This window comes from Ornithodoros turicata, chromosome 1, assembly GCF_037126465.1.
Source record: "Ornithodoros turicata isolate Travis chromosome 1, ASM3712646v1, whole genome shotgun sequence".
Classification (NCBI taxonomy): Eukaryota; Metazoa; Arthropoda; class Arachnida; order Ixodida; family Argasidae; genus Ornithodoros; species Ornithodoros turicata.
In genome coordinates, this window is record NC_088201.1 from 99,693,463 (window position 1) to 99,713,520 (window position 20,058).

The window sequence follows — 20,058 nt, forward strand, 5'->3', positions numbered from 1 at the left end:
GTTAGGCAGACGACACCATTGGTCGTTACGTGAGCGAGAGATTAAGCCTTTGTCCCACTAACAAAAAAAAGGGCGACTCGTGTCACGTGAAACGTGTCACGTGTCCTGCTAACAAGAGCCCCGACCCTCGTTAGCTCGCGAGCGATGGAAGCGATTTAGTCAACGCGTTATCCGTTCTTGGGACGGAGGCGGCACGTGGCCACCTTGGACGACTAGTCTGGACTGATTTGCTGCGTTCAGCAACTCAAATTCTCCCCTGTATCGCTATCTGAGCTACGAGACAGCACGGAAGGTGATCCGGTCATGGTTAAGTTCTTGTCAGTCGTCAACGGATGTATCTCGTTGACAATGAAGAATGACAAAGACCTGGAACAGTACTACCTCGTGCGTGAGGAACTCTACAATTCAAGCTGTCGTCGACAGAGGTGAAAAAGTGGTACCCCCTACAACTCTTCGTAAGCGTATCATCAGTTTGGGGCCTGAAACGCACCCAGGGATTGTACGCACGAAACAAAGGATCCGCATGCGTTAGTAGTGGCCCAAGACGGACGTGAAAATATAGAGGACTACGTTCGGGCATGCGTCGCCTGCAGCATAGCGGACAAGAATGCTCTCACAAGATCAGCTCCACTTCAACCAGTGCCTTTTCCTACCGGACCTTGGAAAGAAATTCCGCCCGACTTCGTTTGAACCGTTTGGAAACCAACCATCAGGGTGTCGTTTCGCCATCACAGCCCTTGACTACTACAGCAAATGGCCTGAGGTCCAGCTCACACAATGTCACGGCGCAAACGGTCATTGGGTATCTACGACAGTCCGCAAGTGAAGGGTACCCGGACATCATCGTTTCCGACCATGGGCTTCAATTTCAGTCTGACGTTTTCAAGGCCTTTCTGAGAGGGGGGGATTGAGCATCGGCAGTCCTCAATATACCACCCTCAGTGCAAAGGAATAAGTAGAAAGATTCAATAGGGTGTTGAAGGATTTCTTGATGCTCATCACTTCGCCACATGATGACGTACGCCATGACCTACCAGAGTTCCTCAGCATCTATCGAAGCACACCCCATGCCACTACGCAACTTTCGCCGGCAGAACTCTGGCACGGAAGACGAATGCAAACTCAACTGACCACCGTAGGGTTCCCATCTTTGGATGATGACATCGTAGAAGAAATGAGCCGCGCAGAAGAATCAAAGACTATCAAGACCGCAGCAAGCGAAATTTCGACAAGAGGAACAGGGTCAGGACGCCACAGTTCAAAGCTGGTGATTTCGTAAGGATACGACTACCAGGTGACCAGCAAAAAGGAGCATCCGCGTTCGCTTCCTCAGTGCGTATCGAAGAGACCATGGGCACGGCGACTTACAAGACAAACGATGGTCGAACGTAGAACGCCGCACGTCTATCTCGTTCTGGCCCCGCCCCATCAGCATCAACGGATCCCGAAATAGCGCTTGCCTCGACAGCCCACACTGAGCCTGGCGAGAGTCAAGACTCGGGTGTCTCGACCGCACCGCCTCAGCGGCCACAGCGTAAACATTGACCCGCCTCACCGGTACCCGTTGTAAAGACTAGAGTTGTTGTTGACTTGAGGGAGCGGGGAGGGGGGGGGTATGTTGTGTTGCCTTGGGTTTTTCAACAACGCCACCGGAGAAGCCGAAGGAGATTAAGACAATGGAGAACGGGGGGCGCGTGAGCCTGGAACATTCTATTAGTTTGTGCCGTCCTGTAAATACGTTGTTGTTTACTCGTAATAAAGCGTTCGATGAAACACTAAAGTTCCCTCGTTTCCTGGAAAATCTGCGGTGTCCACGATGCCTCCGTGGTCGCTTCCATTACCATCGATCTCACTGTTAATTCCTGGTCTTAACGTCAAAAGAAACCACGTGCCTAAAGCAGTTCTCAAACAGCTAGCAGCGGCTATGATACATAGTCGATATACTGACCACAATACTGCAGCTTTCACTGACGTATCCACCAGTCATGAATGTTCATCGTCTGCATTTCTTATCCCAACTGACGGTGTGTCGCATGGATACCGTCTCTCACACCGCACGTCATCAACGTCGGCTGAGCTATATGCTATCCTGTTGTTTCTGCGTAAAACATCGCGTGACGGTCCGCGGACCTGCGTCGTTTACTCAGATTCAAAGGCTGCTCTTCAATGTACACCCAACACGGGGATACGTGGATCGCTCGCCCCTGTCGTCACTGATATACTCCATTAAGTTCAGCGTCTAAGCGATCACGGTCATCAGTATCTCTACTGTGGGTCCCTGGTCGCTGTCCCCGGAAACCGAGAGGCCGACAGAGCAGCAACGGCTGCCCAACAGTCTCGGACGGTTGTACCAATAGTGTTGTCAAGAGGAGTCAGGAGATCACTTCTGATTGAGCTCATCCAGCCAGTAGCTCGCCAACAGTGGAGTCGGGACATCGCTGACTGGTTACTGATATATTCGGTAGATCCAGCTTTGTCTTTCTCAGTTTCAGACCGTTTACCATGCTCTTTTACGTCTCTCCTGTATAGGTTCCGTCTTAATGGGGAGACCGTTTCCGGCACCCATTCCAGGTACAGAGAGGGGGAGTACGCGAGGGGCAGCAGAGAAGGTGGTGCGAGAGAGAACAGGTGCGCTGTCTTTTCTTCTTCTTTTCTTTTTTTTCTTAGCATGACAACGAGAAACGAGAGTTGCGGTTTACGCACGTGTACTCTCGGTTGCGTTTCACGGCTTTGGCATGTCGGGGATTGATGAAGAAAGCCTGCTTAAGCGGCTTAAGTAAATTTCAACCCAGGGTTATCTTATGATTTTATGAAAGCCGAGGAAGAGTACATCTCAGTTAGGAAATATTTCTTTTTGAATCCCATTTTTCTTTGAGTAATCGAATTTCAAAGATTGCATTCGAGCGCAAAGCTCAGTATTCAATCAGCAACAACACTGGGTTGGCTCGTGTCGGCTACGGCTAGTCTCGCCTTTCTAATCCACCTCCCGGTCTGTGGCGAAGCCGTAATGTTGTTTTGAGGTCCACATCGTGTGATGTCGACTTTTCCAAACTTGAATGCCCTCGAGCTTGCGATAGTCCAGCAGTCACGTCCGCAAAACTTTAGTTCTTACGAGTGCACACGGGAGACGCAGCATGACACGATATCATCCACAGAATCGTCGACGGAGGATGAATTACCGTCATTGCCGTCAACTGGCCACCGTACGAAACACTCTTCATGTGTAATGAAAATGTTGAGAACCTCGCAGCGGAAATATGGCATTGCTCTTTCAGTTCAGGTGTCCTTGCGGCAAATGTGTGCCGATGTCGACGACAGAAGAATGCCTTTGTTGCCGCGAAATGAGACGTTACTGAAGCAGCGCAGCAGTTGCATTTCAAGAAATCTGTACTTTGAAATACTGTGGCTGAAGACTGAGTTGTTCCAGGCATCCTACTGCTACGTGAGAGAAAGAGACTTGTAGGCTGTTATCAGGCACTGCGAAGTGAACAAGCGAGTTCATTCATGTGTGCCTTCAGTTTGTTGTCAGTAAAGTTACATATCATAATTTTACGCTGTCCATGGTACATGCAGGAAGTTTCGGTACGTTTCCTACAAACAGTTTACTAGGTGGCTCTGGGGACCATTAGGAAAGCACTGCAGAAAAGTCCTCAAAGCATGTGTTGTACATGCAATAAGGGAAAACCTCTTTCTGAAGCATACAAAAGTTTTTGCCTTTTTGACGTGTGATGCAGTAGGTGCTGTCTGACCATGTGTATGTTTATTTGCTTTCACTGAGGTGAAGTTCTCACTTTTCTTTCAGGTGCTTGTAGGCAGCATTGAATGCCTGCTACCTTGACAGAAGTACACTGGGTGGTTTAGTCGTGAACACTGCTTGATCACAACAGTATCCCTTTCATGCCCAAGGGAGGTCTGCCATATACCCTTCTGGAGTAACCCGCCCTTCCCGCTCCGTACTCTCCGCCTCCCTCAGCGAGCTCGACTCCCGTCCCCTCTCCCTCACCAAATTGCTTGGCCCCTGGCCGCATCCAGCTCACCAATGCTCTGTCCTCAAGGCTGTCTTCGCCTTTTTGGACGCCACAGGTCTTCGACACTCATTGGAACGGGAGCCATTCCTTCATTCCCTGCTTCACCTCCAGCAATGGGGTAGAGTATCGCCCCCGGCGATGAAACTCCCCACCCATTATCCTGAAATAAAGTTGTTGTTGTTGTTGTTTTGGAGTAACCAGACAACCGCTACACAGTAAAATACATTCTACAGACATCAAAGCTGGTAAATATTGCTTTATTGATCACTGTGTCTATGGATGAACATATGAGTGATAGCAGTAAACAAACAAGCAGTAAACAAGCAAACAATGAAGGAGAACATCCCCACACTGTGTTCATATCAATTTGCAAGTGCTACCTCGCACCAACCAGTAACGCAATGTATGTATGCTCTTTTTTTCATCTGTTCAGTGCACAGGTGTTTGCCACAAACACGTTCCAGTCCATAAGCTCTAGGAGAACATAGGCTATCACCTTGCCTATAAAACATCTCCAGTTCATGACTTTATCAGTAAGAAGGCGTCAGGTGGGGTCATGCCAATGGCATCAACAGAGGCTTCTCTTCAGAGGCATCCCTATCGTTGACAAAAATTTTAGACCTTTTCTGTGCACATCTATCTTTGCAACACTTTCTCAATTTCTTATTATAAATTTCCCATGTTTTCCCTCATACCAGTCCAATTGCATCCATTGGTGCGGGCTCGGGCCTTTTGCAGACCGCTACTATTTCACTGTAGCTCACATCTAGGCAAATTGTTGGTGTTTCACTCAGGAGGTGATCAACATCCTCTGCGAAGATAAGATATGGTCATGGCTAAATGTCATGTCTCATGGCTGTCATGGATGATGAAAGCGTGCCAGGCCAAACCTAGACGCATTATCTCGAAGCTTGTATACATTGTTCCCTGAATGACAGCTCATTTGTATACGTAAGCTCATACTTCTGCACATGCTAAGCAGAAGCTCTGCATTTCACTCAGAAGTGGAACTACACCTGTAAAGGTGGGTACAAGTATGCTGCATCCAGGGGTTTAGCTCAGCACATGCAAGAGACTTGACAGCAGCTTCAAGCTTTTCCTTAACCCTGTGTTACAAGATCCTCTTGTGGACTACATGGCCACTAAGCATTCCCGAGCATGGCACTTGCATATTGCAATTGTACAAGCTTGTTCTTTTTACCTTTTACAACATGTACCTTTTACATCGTTGTTGCAGATAGAATTATTGTAGCAGAAAATTCAACTACGCAAAGCCTGTGTGCCTTGCTTTGTAACAAGAATTTGGATTTCCTCCTGACTACCTTCTTTGTTCCCTTTCTCTAATGTACATCAGTATAAATATCTGTACCATGTGTGTCTGTATCATGCCTAATGAAGGACCGACTCTATTCGAAAGCTTGTGTTTCAGTAAGATTATTTGAATGTTTCAGTCTCTTATGGCCGCGAGTTCTGATAATCCTACCTGTGTCGCGAAATGGAGCCTGTGACCTTTCTGGTAGGTGTTGTAGATGAGGTCTGTTGAGGTGACTTTAATATTAAACAGCTCGAGTAACCAGGGAACCTGGTCAACAGCAAATACTACAAGGTGTCATTCGAATCTGTGAAAACATAAGGCGCTATAAATTCACACCTTGGCTGCACTGGTGCCATTGAAAAGGATTGTGCCAGACAACAGGATGTTCCCCGCAGTCATCTTGTTCACCTCTTGCTGACGTTTCCAAGATAAATTGTGGTCACTTCGGCACTCGGCTTTTGTGGTGAGAAGTGTGATGCGAACATCTGTGGCCACTTTGAGATGATGCACATTTGATGTACTTCTTCTGGTCTGGTGAAGCAGAGGGCCCAACACTGCAAAGTAGAAGAGCTTTTAGTATCTGCAAACTTGTATCAGCAGGCCATTCAAAACTGTTGTCTTCAGATTTCGAGAATGACGCAACAGCTGGTTCCACCAGTGGTGCAGATATTGTCATATCATGCACCTGCAAGGAATGCAGAACTTAAAATGTTAAACAAAACAAGAGCATGACCCACCTGTGAGCATGAGGGTGTATGGACAGTAGGTGTTGAATTCATCACTGGATAAAGGTTGGGAGGTGTTGACGGTAAATCACGCGTTTGCACGCTTTTACTTCCGAGTTTCACATTCTTGTCAGCCACGATGGAAGCCTTTGTCGCTGATATGAATGAAGAATACGGTCAGTATCTATAGCACATAATTTACTTGGCACTTATATTCTCCTGCGAGAGCTCTGGGCTTCCTAGGGGAAGGGTGATATTCCGTTTGGTACATTACGCGCGCATCAAAAAAATGAGTTTGAGTTTGAAGCGACCCACATATGTGTATTATTCCTGTATATCGATAAATATATACCTCGTGTCCACTGGTGTCCGCATGGGCAGGCGTCACAAGGTGAAACACTGGCGTCGGGACTTGGGTCCGTGTGAGAAGTTTTCGACAATCCATTGCTACCATTTCGTACGACTCGTCAGAGAAATGGGTTGAGCAAATACGGCGTGGCTCACGAATGTTTTGACCAAGCGCTTGCAACAACTGTCGTTTCCGTGCATTCTCCGTTGGAATCTTGTGCTACACATCGTCCCTTGTCCAAAGAGCACACTTGGTGTATCCCCGAACATTATAGTAGATACCTGGCATCGCTGTCAGGTGAAGCTTTGTTCAATTTCGGCAGGAAATGAACTTTTTTGCATACACAAACCTCGCAGGACGCAATAAACGCCGCCGCCGTGCGATATGGTTGCGAGGCTGCGAGGAGAACAAACAGAGGGCGCTGACCGCGCTGACAGTATTTTGGGATACTGTTTCTTCGATATTTTGAAGAATTGTTCCAGTAATTCTTGTGATTCTAAAAGTAATGTTTATTGGAGATTAGTAGCTGGTCATAAGTTCATTGTGTATTACTTAAGTATCACGTGACGGCAGTACTCCCATCACTGATCTCTATTTAGATGGCTGGATAGCCGATAGCGGATAGGTGAGGGTATCGCGGGAGAGGGTACGCCAACCGGTCGCCATATTGCGGTGCTCAAAAGAGCGATTACAGCCCATAGGTCCATACATGTAAGCTGTGACATGTTTTGCTGTTTGTGAGCGCTTCCCTTGCTGCTTCGCTAAAATTTTGACACGGGTCGCTGCAGAAATTCCTCGTGATTAGGTTCCTTACATTTGTTGTGTGAAATTCTGTTACGTACATGTTATTTCCTGTCTATTTTGTACTCGTGTGACGCTCGTGTCGTTCCAATTTTGTACTTTGAACTTCTATAATGTGATTTGCTGGTTTCGTGTGGTGTTGTATTTGTTGTGTTACGTTTCCTTTGTGGTCTGTCATCGTGTGCGCGTGTTACTTCTCGTATTTCTACCATTTCCTTTCGGCTTGAGGGTCTGGAATGCTAGGGAGCAGTATCCTCAGGACTGAGTCGTGGCATTCAGCAATGTTTGGCGCGTTTGGTTATGAAACTACCTTAATATGCCTACGAATACTTGGCCATAAACATTATCCTTTGCACAGGAAGTTTAGATATGACTTGGTGGGACAGGAAGGGCCGAACGGCAGTACAGCACTTCCAAAGGACTAGGATGAGATTAAGTATGTGATATAAAGGCTATATGACGGTAAAAACATATCGACTAGAAAAATGTGCACTAGGAAGGTAAGTGACGGCAAAGACAATTCAAAATGACTAGGGGTAGAGTGAATATGTCATAAAAAGGCTAAATAGCAAGGTCTTGTGGTGAAAGCTCCAACAACAAAGTATCACAAGTCCAGTTGCAAAGGCAAGTTTGAAGCAGTCGACCAGGTAAGTGGGCAGAGTGCATTACTGGTTGTTGAATATGAACAATTTCTTTCGCAGATGAGGCCTTGCTGTCACCTTCTCTGTATATTCCTTGGCAAGGTGGTACAGTTCGATACTAATGTAGCACTGGGACACTTCTTTGATCAGACGGATCACATTGTTTTCATTTGGGCTGCATTCAAACATATGTTGTCGCAAACTTAAGCAGGGAGAATAAAGAGTAGACATTCGAGGTTGAAAAATTATTTACTGTCTCTAAGTAAAGTAAACATGCTGGAACGCACCAAAGAGACATGTTGCTGGTGTGTTTGTATGGCCCACTAATACGAGTTTGTACGTTAGGCAAAATTTCCACGCAATACTTTTTTCTTTATACGCTTTTGCCCATCTTAGTATTGTCCTATCCAATATGGAGTGGCTTTTAACTGCATATGAATGCATAATTCAGAAGTGTTTTCATATATTGGACTAGCTGCAGCTTTAAGGTGTCCTTCATGCAGTACTGATTCCAATCATCAACCATCGCTTGAAACTCTTAACTAGGGAACATGATTCATAGAGGCTAGATTTTCATGCAAACACACACTCTCAACCAGAGTTTGAGGTAACTCATTACTGTAACTAAGTTCCTTTTTGGTAACTTATAACTTAACTCGCTACTTTCGCGCCGTGGTAACTTTCAAAGGAACTCGTTTCTTTTTCAGGTAACTTTGCCAATTTAACTTAAGCTAAGTTCCAAAAGTTACTTTTAATTCGCTTTTCACTCACGTCCCCTTATTTTCTTGCTTTCTCTCCGGTTCTTCCATGGCAATTTATGTCATAAAACATGATGTCCAGTCAATGACAGCATTGTGTTCAGGAAGTAAGAACTGCTGATATTGAAATGAAGCTGAACCATTGTGTGCCCACAGGGAATAAGATGCAAAGCGTTCAAATTGTTGGACATAAACGAAAACTCAACGCAGGCAACTCAGGGTGGAACTCAACTGCTCGCACGCGCTGCACCAGTGTAGTGCTATTCTGTGTCCGAAGTAACTTGGGAGTCACTCGTTCTTTTTTTCTAAGTAATTCCGTAACTGCGAGTTACGTTTCGGGCTGAATAATTTCGTTATGAACTTTGTTACATTTTTCTCACGGTAACTTCGTAACAAGTTCCTTTTGACGGGTAACTTCTCGATCTATGCTTTCAACTCTGCATGCTTTTTGTACACTGCATAAAGTAAGATACTTTTGCCCCAGTGAATTTGTTGCGTGTTTTAAATGCATTCAAGTGAATTTCTAGAGGTGCGTATTTTGAGCAAGATTAATGAATTCATGCATATGTGTTCAACCAGCTTTTAGTGCATATAAATCCGGCCTCGACATATGACGCATGCATTATTACTTTCTGGAGGTGCTCTGGGAAGTCAAACTTGTTGGGCACAGTGTCAGGCCTCAGTCGAACGTTTGGCCCGTTCTATCGAAGCACCTGTTTTTATAATGTTTGCTGCAGACCAGTGATGTCCTCGACGACGTCCAGTCCTTTCGCCTGACATTCACCATACACTTTTTTAAATGTTCTGTGCGGCTGTGAGGGAACCTGCATTGAACGAGTTATGCCATCAATTATGGCAGGGATGACCACCACCACCATCATTTTTAAGCGTGTTGTGTGGAGCAAAAAAGCTAATACTCAGTGATATATGACTCATGCAGCCAGATGGCGCTAGTGACGCATGACGTTGCTGCAATTTCAGATAAAAAAAAACGCTGAAGCGGCATTTTGTCGGGCAGAACTCACCAGTGCGTTTACCGATTAAGGTGAGAGTGGTCGCGTTCGGTATAACTTGTGGACCTCAAACTACGTGCGTAAATAAACACACGCAAATATATCCCCATCAAAAGTTAGTCAATATAAGTAAAAAAAATGTTCGAAAATTTCCTACCTCTTCGGCTATGGCGCCCCCTCGACGGACCACTATGCCCCACAAACAGCGGGAAGAGGCCAAAAGGAAATAGAGAAAGCCGAGGAACCTCGACCATCACCAGCCACATCGAATGAACGATCCCGGAAACACAGAGAACTCGCCAGATTCACGCAAGGGCAGGAGCCGCAGTCGTACACGAGTGCTGCGGGACCAACCGGGTTGTCGCGGCCCGGAATTGAGCCTGCCGCATGTACCCGGAATACAGGTGTACGGATCCTCCAGACCATCGGTGGCCACAATGGTTAGCCGGGTTAAGCGTAACTGCCCAAGCGCGGAATCGCAACCGTAGCACCCGAGTACTGTAGGCGATGGGAGTTGGCCGCAGCGCGATTTAGAACAGTGGTAGAACTGTGTTCGTGGACAACGAATTCGGTCACAAGCATGACGTGTGCGGTCGGTTCTGGTTCCAGAGGGACTCGAAGGCCATAACTTCCCCTGTTGCCTGATTCTTGGAGAGCGCATTTCCCGGCGAAGACACTGCAAGATTCATGCTCAGCTCAGACGTGTGCAGGCACAAGCCGGTGCAGTCGCTAAGCAGGAATAACGGGTTCAGGTCCGCGTCATACCCTACCCATCTGCACAAACTGAGCCCAATCGAGGAGCGGCTGGTGTCCCCGAGGCTACCATACGTGCAGATACGCCGACTGCGATGCGCAGGATAGTACGGAATCCTTTGCCAGGGTGCAAGGGTGCGGAACAAAACCCCAAACTAGATTAGCGCCTAGCTTGTATGCCTAAACAATTTCTGCATAGACTGTATGGATGTATGTTTGTGTGCCATAACGGCGGGGAATGACCCACCCTTTCATGTGTGTGTCTGCGTGTAGCGTCATGGAGCAGCTGATCGCGCCACTGCGACCAACGTTTCCATTTTTCTTTCTACTACTGCTCTATCCTATTCCATGTCTAGTCATGTAAGATCTGTACAATAAATGGACGTATACTGTGTATGTTATTTGATTTCGTTCATTTCACAATACCAGTAACCCTGATCCACGCATCCTAATGAACTACGCAAAAGACGTTTCACCGAAATCAATAGGCTGGTGTCGCTGATACCCCCGACCCATATCTTTTTTTTTTTTTTTTTTTTTGAGCGTTCACAGGTTCTCATCAACTGCGACCTTCATCTTCTGTGGCTCGGCAACTGAGGCGTTTGTTTATTCATACTCACTTCTTTTCAACATTACCATGGATACATGGATCGGAGTCCCGAAGACCACGGAAACCCTCTCTGCTATCGCCGAAGCGCGGGTTCCTTCCGTGCTTATCCTCCTGAACACGGTAACCCTCCAAGCTTACACACGCTACCTTGTACGCCACCCATCTCACCACCTTCGTGATGTTATGCTGCACTGCCCGGCTTCTGCGTACGGCCAAGCCGTTCTGCGCCTGCAAAGTCAAATCCCACCATCGCATATCTGGGTCTCATATACGGAGCCGCTGTGAACCTTATGTCTGCCCCCCGTGCACACATCCGTTCCTGGTCTTCTAAAAAAGACCCTTGTCCCAGCTGTTGTGGCATGCCAACCAACGTTGCAACATCTCCACTCCCTGCACTCGAATTGAACGGAGATTTACACTGACGGATGGGTGGAATCCGATGGATCTGGTTTTTATATTCCTGAGGAGGCATACGAGCGCGGTTACAAGCTGCTGCCCCCGCTGTCATCAACCGAAGCAGAAGCCTTTGCTATATCATCTGCTCTGCGGTACATCTCTTCGTCGACACCAAGAGCGTGGACTATTCTTTCGGATAGTAAGTCAGCCTTGGAGGCCCTGGCATCGTATTCACCCAAAGTTATCAACGACATCAACACGGAGATCCTTTGCCTGCACGCCATACTGTCGTGTCTAGGCCACAGTGTGTGGTTCCAGTGGATTCCGAGCCACGTTGGTATGTCGGGGAATGCCCTCGCTGATTCTGCCGCCAAGTGTGCTCGTGCAGCTGGGTCTGTCACTTATGTCCTGCTTACCCCGCCTGTCTGTCGGCTAGCCATTCACCGATACTGCACAAATAGCTCACAGGCCTTTTTCCAAGACGCTGTCAGGACGAACTCTTTTTTGCGCTCGATTGACCCTACGATGACCCACACACTGGAAGTCCTTGACACACATGGAGGAAAAGTCCTTGCTCCACAGACTTCGACTGAATGTGGCGCGGACTCCACTGCTCCTCTTTAAGATGGGCCACTTTCGTCACCCAACTGCCCAATCTGTCACGTTAAAGCAAACATTCCGCACCTGCTGCTCTACTGCACCCGTTACCGCCAACATCGTCTCCTCCTACGGTCACGCATCGCTCGCCTCAGGATTTCGGATTTTTCCTAGTTACGCTGCTAGGCCCCACACAACATAGTCAGGTGACAAAAGAACTTGTTCAGTTCCTGTCTGTGGCCTTCTGGGTGAACTGTGATCAATTTCGTGGTTGTTTTCTTTTTGTTTGGTTTTCTTTTCTTTTTTCTTTCTTTGCTGGGACTAGCAAGCCGCGGTACACTGTAAATTTCAGAACACCTTTTTTGGTGTGTTTGAGGTGTAATTAGGGTGTAACATTGCAAATACTCCCCTATTACACCTTCTATGGAAAAAACAGTCACCAGAAGTGGTGTCAATGGGGTGTTAGTGTTTCGAAACACCCTCTTTCCAACGTGTTATCACATTTTGGTGTAAATATGGTGTAAATGAAACCCATATACACTAATGAGACTTTTATTTGGGGGATATCCACAGTGGGTGAAACATGTGTTCCAGTTTGACATTTTCTTAAGAAAAGGCAATGAATGGATATGTGGCGAATAACGAATTACATTCTTGTGCTGTCAGTACCTAATATTTACGACATCACTTCATCATTAACTAATACCGTAAAGTAAAAAAATACTTGTCCTGCCCAATGTTTTCGTGGACATTATGTCAGATGTCAGCCCAATACAGTGTGGTAAACAAGTGCAGTGCATATTCAGCAAAAAAGAATTACGATAAAGGATTGGCAGAGCAAAAAGTTGTGTATTCACAGAACAGAGGAAGAGAGCATTTGCATAACGAATACAAGGGTACATACTGCACTAACAAACACGAAACCACGAAGAACTGTATGTTCAAGTGAACAACATTTGTACTAATATCTGTATTTATTGATTTTATTTTTATTATATTATATTTTATTTTATTTATTTATATGTATTCATCTGTATCATCCGTATCATTTATGTATCTGTATCAGTTTGGCTTACAGTGGTTGCTGGAATTAGATTGCTGGGATTCCAGAGCCCAGCTATGGCATCTTCAGACATTCCTCAGACGCGTTCGCGGACTTCATTTCGCCGTGTCTCATATACGACACATGGTGCACTCCATTTACACCCTTTCCAGAAGGGTGTACAGATTCCACTGGGTGTAGGATTACACCAAAAAGGGAGTCAGTTATGATACCGTTGAAATACACCAATTTGGGTGTAAGGAATACACCTTTTCTGAGGGGTGTAACTTTTCCAAAGGGTGATGATATACACCAAAAAGGGAGTCAGTTATGATACCGCCGAATTACACCAAAAAGGGTGTTTTGAAATTTAGTGTGCTAACCTTTCCCTCCATATTTTGTATATAATAAACATATCCCCCTCCCCCTGGATACAAAACAAAAACATTTTCTACTGCAAGTAAAAGCCGATTATAAGAATAATCCAATTAAGTGCATAACATGTAGAAGCAATGAAATGCTTGCAACTTTGTATGTTTGTTACCTTTGAGTAAATATAGCGCAGGTAGGTGGGAGGACTTTGATGAATGACAGAAGGGGGTGTTGGTGGCACGAAGGTTGAGAATCACAATTTTGAGCATGTTGAAGCACAACAGAAGTACGGGCTTGAGAAAGGAATACGACTGTTGTCACGAACTAATCTATAAATAGCAGAACAAGAGCACACATATGTTGAGCGGTGGGGGGTGTCACTGCGTACCTGGAGCAGTGTCTTCAGGACACAGTCTTATGAAGTGCACTTACATCAAGGAGGGTGTGGAATCCCAGCTCGTTGTGGATGTCCTGTCTCATTTTGGATACCGTTGTAGACATGGCGGGAAGACCGGCGAAAGGAGCAGTCATTCTGTTAGTAAGGGCAGCTACCAAACGAGGTTCTTGGGAAGCTTCTAGACGACGACTGATTCAACAAACGGCGTGCAAACCTTATGTCGATATTGGTGCAGGTGTCGCTAGCCCCATTGAAATGCACCGATGTGATTTAACGTTCCCTGCATGACTATGCATTATGCACCTGGCAGCAGTCCTCGTACAATGGGAAACCTTCGAGAACATTCTAGAGTAATCTTTTCATAGCGCGCAGGCATATTTTTCTGCCTATGACGCAGAGCAACTTTGCAGTGAGACAAAGATATTCTACAAATGAACCGTCCGTGGCTGCTTATTTTATATCACTCTTAAATTTTATACACGTCCTTCGGTGTAATCGGATGCTACCCTGATTACTTTTTTGGTGTAAATCAACACCTCAAGATAGAAGTACACCCTCCAGGGGAGGTGCTAATTCAACACCATCTGGGGCGTAACTGGATCATACCCTGATTCAATTTTTAGTATAAATCAACACACTTAAATAACGGCGTAACGTGTGCAGCTTTGTTTTCATTGTGAGTGTACTGTGCATATCAGCCAAAGTAAATGCATACCATGAAAATGTAATGCATTGTGGACAAATATTCTCCATGAACATTTGGACCAATATGGTCTGATATACGCGACGCGCTTAAATTTAGTAATAAATTTGAAACATCACATAAATGGGATAACGAACCAAAAGCACACGTAGACATTCATTTCCTTTCTAAGAGAAAACAGAGGGGGATATATGTATTAGAACAAAGAAAGAAAAAGGGAGGAAAGGTCAGCCAAAGAAACAGATAAACACAGAAAACAGGTACTATATACATTGCTCGTCTTGCGAGCGTCTGCAAATTTGATAGCCCTGCTCGCCTTCCAGTCAAAACGAAGGGTGAGGTGGCTAACTTTAATTTGATTATATACACAGAAAACACTCAACCCGTTTTTCCTTACAAACAAACAAACTGAAGTGAGGAATTACTTGGGGTATCAACTCACCATCAAGATAACGTCTGTGTTTCTTACTGAATGAGGTATGAGGGAAAATTGATATTCAGCGCACACGGCATTCATTCCACCGCAATGTTAAATATTTTGCTCAGTTACACCCTTTTCACACCGGTAGCCACAGATACACCCTCAAAATCAGGCTTTGTAACTATTACACCATATAACACCTCCATAAAACTTTTTTTGCCCAGAAGGGTGTCACAGGGGCATGCAGAGTATTTACACTCAAATTACACGCCGTTTGCACCAACATGATGTTTAGAATTTAAGAGTGCACGGTGTTGGGTTACAGGGTTAATGTGATGATTAGCTATCCTCGCACGCAGCATCAATTCATTCGAATACTGCGTACATTCATTTTTATTTTTCACTAAAAGGGGTATATCTAAATGTCAAGCGCGGGTACGCCAGTGCCATTACCGGATTTCCGGTTTAATAAATATGCCATCCACAGCTCGTTGGAAAGCCACGACTACCACAATAACTTAAGGGAATGTGGAACTTGCCATAGACATTTTCTGCGAACAGCGATTTTTATTTTTTATAATTTACAGAGACTGATTTGGAAGCGGAATTTTTAAATGTTCGGGTACACCCTTCGGGCCTGTATGGGATTTCACATGCATTTTCCAAATCGCATAGGCGTCACGAGGGATTACTCGATTTTGATGAAATTGGTCTTGTATGATAGCATTTGATGAGTTCCAGTGGATAATGAAGCTAGAGCTTCCATATTGACGTCAGAAATTTTGTTAGGGTGCTTCCTTTCTTTAAAAATTTTAATACCTTGAAAAGACATGCAATGGCTTAAAGACAAATTCCAATGTCATTAATCCACAGGAAAATATATCTAGTTTCAAAGTGTACAAGTAGATTGCATCTAAGCTGCGAGATACCACCTTGTATCCCGTTCACCGAGGCGTCCCGCAGGGAAGCGTACTCAGCCCCCTCCTGTTCAACATCATTATGGCCTCCCTCCCTGCACAGCTGCCCAGCCACACCCACATCACAATCTATGCAGATGACATTTGTATTTGGACCTCTGCTCTTCGTCGTGATGTGATTCAACGCCGTCTACAACGCTCCTTGAACACAATCTCCAACTATCTTGCCGACCGCGGCCTAGCCATCTCACCCGCCAAAACTGTCGCCATGGCCTTTTTGGCGGAGATCGTTCCACAAATATCCACTCTTCATCGACGGTTCGCCCTTAACCTTTGTGAAAACCTGCCGTTATCCGGGCTTCACAATCGACCAAGGCCTCACATGGTCATCTCACGTGAAGACGCTTGCCACGAAAGCCTCCAGCCAGGTCAATGTCCTCAAACGTATCGCATGTGCGTCCTGGGGCCCGTGTTGCCAGGACCTCCACCGAGTTCATACGGCTCTTGTTTTGGGCACATTGCGATACAGCCTCCCGATCCTTCATGACCTCAGCTGCACACGAGAGCAGGAGCTCCTGAACCTCCAAGCCCGCAGTCTCCGTGTTTGCCTTGGTGTCCCTCGAACAACGGAGACATATTCCGTACTCGCCGAAGCTCAGGAGCACCCTATACCCATTCTGCGGGACTCAGCCACCCTTCGCGTCTACGCCCGCTGCCTGACGCAACCCTCTCATCCTCTTCGCCGCATTGCTGTGAGCTGCCCTGCATCCGCTTTTGCCAAAGCAGTTGCCCGCTTACGAGACTGTCTCCCGTCCTCGACACCTGCCACTACCTTTGCGCCAGCAATGTGGACCTTAAAACGGCCTCCCATTCACGCCACTATACCAGACTTTCCCCGAAAACAGGCAATCAGCCCTGTGGTAGCCCAACAACTCGCTTTGGCCCATCTCACCTCTACCCATCTCCATTGCCGACAAATCTTCACCGATGCTTCCGTAATGTCTGACGCAGCGGGCGTGGCCTTTTACGTTGCCGATACAGACCATGAACAGGTCTACAAACTGCCCTACCCCATGTCGTCCACCGAGGCTGAACTGTTCGCCATTCTTACTGCCGTAGAATATATAACTGACTTGCCACCTGGGAAATGGGTCATCCTCACAGACAGCAAGGCGTCTCTCCTCCGCTTGATGTCGGCCCGCTCCAACCTCATACAGGGTATACCCAGCTTGATCATTCAGAGGTATAACGGACTCCGTGCCAATGGTCATGCTTTGTCCCTTCAGTGGGTGCCCGGTCATGTGGGCCTGACCGGTAACACACGCGCAGACGCGGCTGCTAGACGAGCCGCCGCAGCTGTTACTCCTGCCACTGCACGTCCACCACTTACACTTTCGGCTTGCCATTTAGCTATTCGCCGCCGGTGTGCAACCCGTGCCCAAGCATTTAGATCTCAAGCCGTCGCCTACAACAGTCACGTGCAGTCCATCGACCCCTCGGTTAGCTTTTTCATTGCGTGTCGATGCAGTCGTCAGGACGAATCATTGCTGCACCGCCTCCGTCTCAACGTTGCCCGCACCCCATTGCTCCTGTACAAAATGGGCCAATCCAGCTCCCCCTTGTGTTCCAGCTGTGGCGAGGTGGGCGACATTGCTCATTGTCTTCTGCACTGCCAGCAGCACATCCCCCAACGGCAAGCTTTCCATCGCCGTCTAATACAGCTGGGCTACAACACACTGTCCATGGCCACCCTCCTCGGTCCCATCCCTCGGCCTACTCAGTGGGCCATCACCACAGCCCTGCTCCGCTTCTTAAATGACTCTGGCCTTGCGTCTGCCCTCTGACTGGACGTTCTTCGAACTTTCCATCGTACCTGTGCTGCACTGCACTGCGTGCCTGTTTTTCTGTCATCTTTTCCTTTCTTTTATTTCTTTTGTTTATTCTCAGTTCCTTTTTCTTTTTTTTCTCGGAATAGCAAGCTGGCAATAGCCTGGCTGACATTTCCGTTTCCTTTTTTCACTCTATTAAACATATCCCCCCCCCCCCCCGGGGAAGGAGCGTTGAACGCTTACGCAGGGGTGCCGAAGTGGCGGCCCTCCTGGGGTTGTCATGCGGCCCGCGCGGCCCCCAACCGAAAAAAAAATTCGTATATGAAAGTAGTGGATATAAAAAAAATTCGCTTCACCAACGGTTGTGACGTTACCATTGGTTCTGTGGTCGTGCAGTTTACCTCGCATTAGGGATAGAAAACTGTTGCCACTGACATGTAACAGCCTATGAATCTCTAGCTAATGACAAATTCGGGTGGTCATTTCGTGGAAACTTTTTTCCTGCACTCTAAAAACTGAACTTCACCGCATAGCGCCAACCATTGCCATGAATGATAGAGTTATCGCTTCTGATTCGAAGAGAGAGGGAGGCGTTCGCCTTTTTCGTGTCAATTTGGATACATGTGAGTTGACACAAAAAGGCGTTCAAAAGTTCAGTTTTTAGAGTGTAGACCCGGCCTGTTCTCGCCCATTGTGCCAGATCTCGCGTTTAACCATAACTTTTAACCATAATTAACCTTCAATCATATGATAAGAAGGTTGGAAGTTCGACTTTCCATGGGGGTGTCTAGCAAACGTAGAAACTTGTTAACATATCAAACCAAGGTGGGAAGGTGTCTAGGTTCACATGTTTACTGATCAAGGCAAGGGAGCGGGTTAACAAAAAAAAATCCAGTGTCAGTGTTTTCACCCACTTCACCCAATACTGATCATACCCACACCATCACATGCCGTATGTATGTGTGCACATAAATTAAGCTTTAAGTACAGCATGTTGCTCACAAATGCAAAGGCACTGCAGCTCTGTAAAACAGTAACGTGCACTGCCAGGTTATGAAACAAAAAGGGCTCGACTATACAGCAGTATCTTCAATATAGTGAAGGTGTTGGGACTTTGGGCACCGAAAACGAGGGATGCTGCCTTGGCGGCACCTGTGAAATTTGTTCAGAGCTGTGGGATGGATACAGCCTTTTAGGATTCTCTGTGCATTATTCTGGGATAATTGTGAATAGTGGACTTCTAGTAAACATGTGGATACTGGACTGCTAGTGAACATATGAATAGTGGACTTCTGAATAGCGAACTTGCGAGCAGAGCACATGAGCAGTATTTTTAGGGGATGAGAATTTATGTTAGAAGGAGCAGAACAAGTCGGGAGACAAGTTCAATTCCTCCTCGTTTTTTCGTTGCAAGCAAAAAAAATGGATAATTTATTCATGTCACTAGAGTAATACTGTAATGTCGCACAGCAATGTCGTTTCCACAAAACCCCCACATGTTGTGTCAGGTACGAAAATGGGAAGACGGCGTGGTCCCGCTGGTCGCTAACGGCCGGTGATGACAAAGTGGCGGTCGAGATGACGTCCCCATTTGGCCAGGACAGATGTTGAATAAAGGTACGGGTCAGCAGGCACGTTACCAAAGGCAAGATAGACATTTCATAATGCTTTAGGTTAGTAAAGGGCCGAATTAAAGAGTTCATGAGATGTTGATGAGTTGATGAACTCTCGTGGCCTCTCTCGCGCCCATCGCTTTTGTGGATGGGCGATGCCACGATGAAGACGATGATTGGACAGCGGCGGTGATGACGATGCTGCAGCTGCTGCTCACAGTTGCAGGATAAATTACTTGCTTGGCCTTCATGCATGTCGTTGCAGTTGGACGGCATCAGTGAAGTCCGTAATTCCGTGTAGTACAAAAACATTACAACTGCATTCCCCATGTTTTGCTGGCCTTTTAATATTTCAGTTTGCTGTGCACAAACAGCATAACAATTATGGTAGCACCGTATCGCTAGAGTTACGACTTTTTGGTTTTCCTATAGGCTGTGAAAACACCTGCCAGAGAGCTTTAAAATGATGAGATTTTTTGAAAAGTGTGAAAACTATGACACGAATAAAATTGCATCACCATTGGAAGTGATGGCATAAGTCACGTGACAATGCTCCTCTCGCTGACTTGCCAATGCACAACCAATTTCTGAAGGTTTCGCTCGGTGGCAGCTTCCCTCCAACTTGAGTCGGTCATGAATGTGCAGTTGGTGCAGAAAGTTGGCCTGTGTGAACGCTGTCTTATCCTTTGTCACCCCTGTTTGTGTGACAGACAAATGAAAATGCGATAGATACATCAAGTGAGCTGAGTAAGCAGAGCTTTGGACACTGCTCTGTACA

At 46.4% G+C, this 20,058-nt stretch overlaps 1 protein-coding gene across 2 annotated transcripts in view; it reads right to left on the minus strand.

The window, feature by feature from the left end:
- Positions 1–13,998, minus strand: part of LOC135378508 (uncharacterized) — a 131,899-nt gene extending 117,901 nt beyond the window's left edge. For both annotated transcript variants that reach the window (XM_064611552.1, XM_064611551.1), the window contains exon 1: positions 13,833–13,998. In XM_064611552.1, the coding sequence (XP_064467622.1) occupies positions 13,833–13,931 (99 nt within the window). In that variant the 5' untranslated portion in view covers positions 13,932–13,998. The remainder of the gene's footprint in view (positions 1–13,832) is intronic.
- Positions 13,999–20,058: the final 6,060 nt, after the last annotated feature.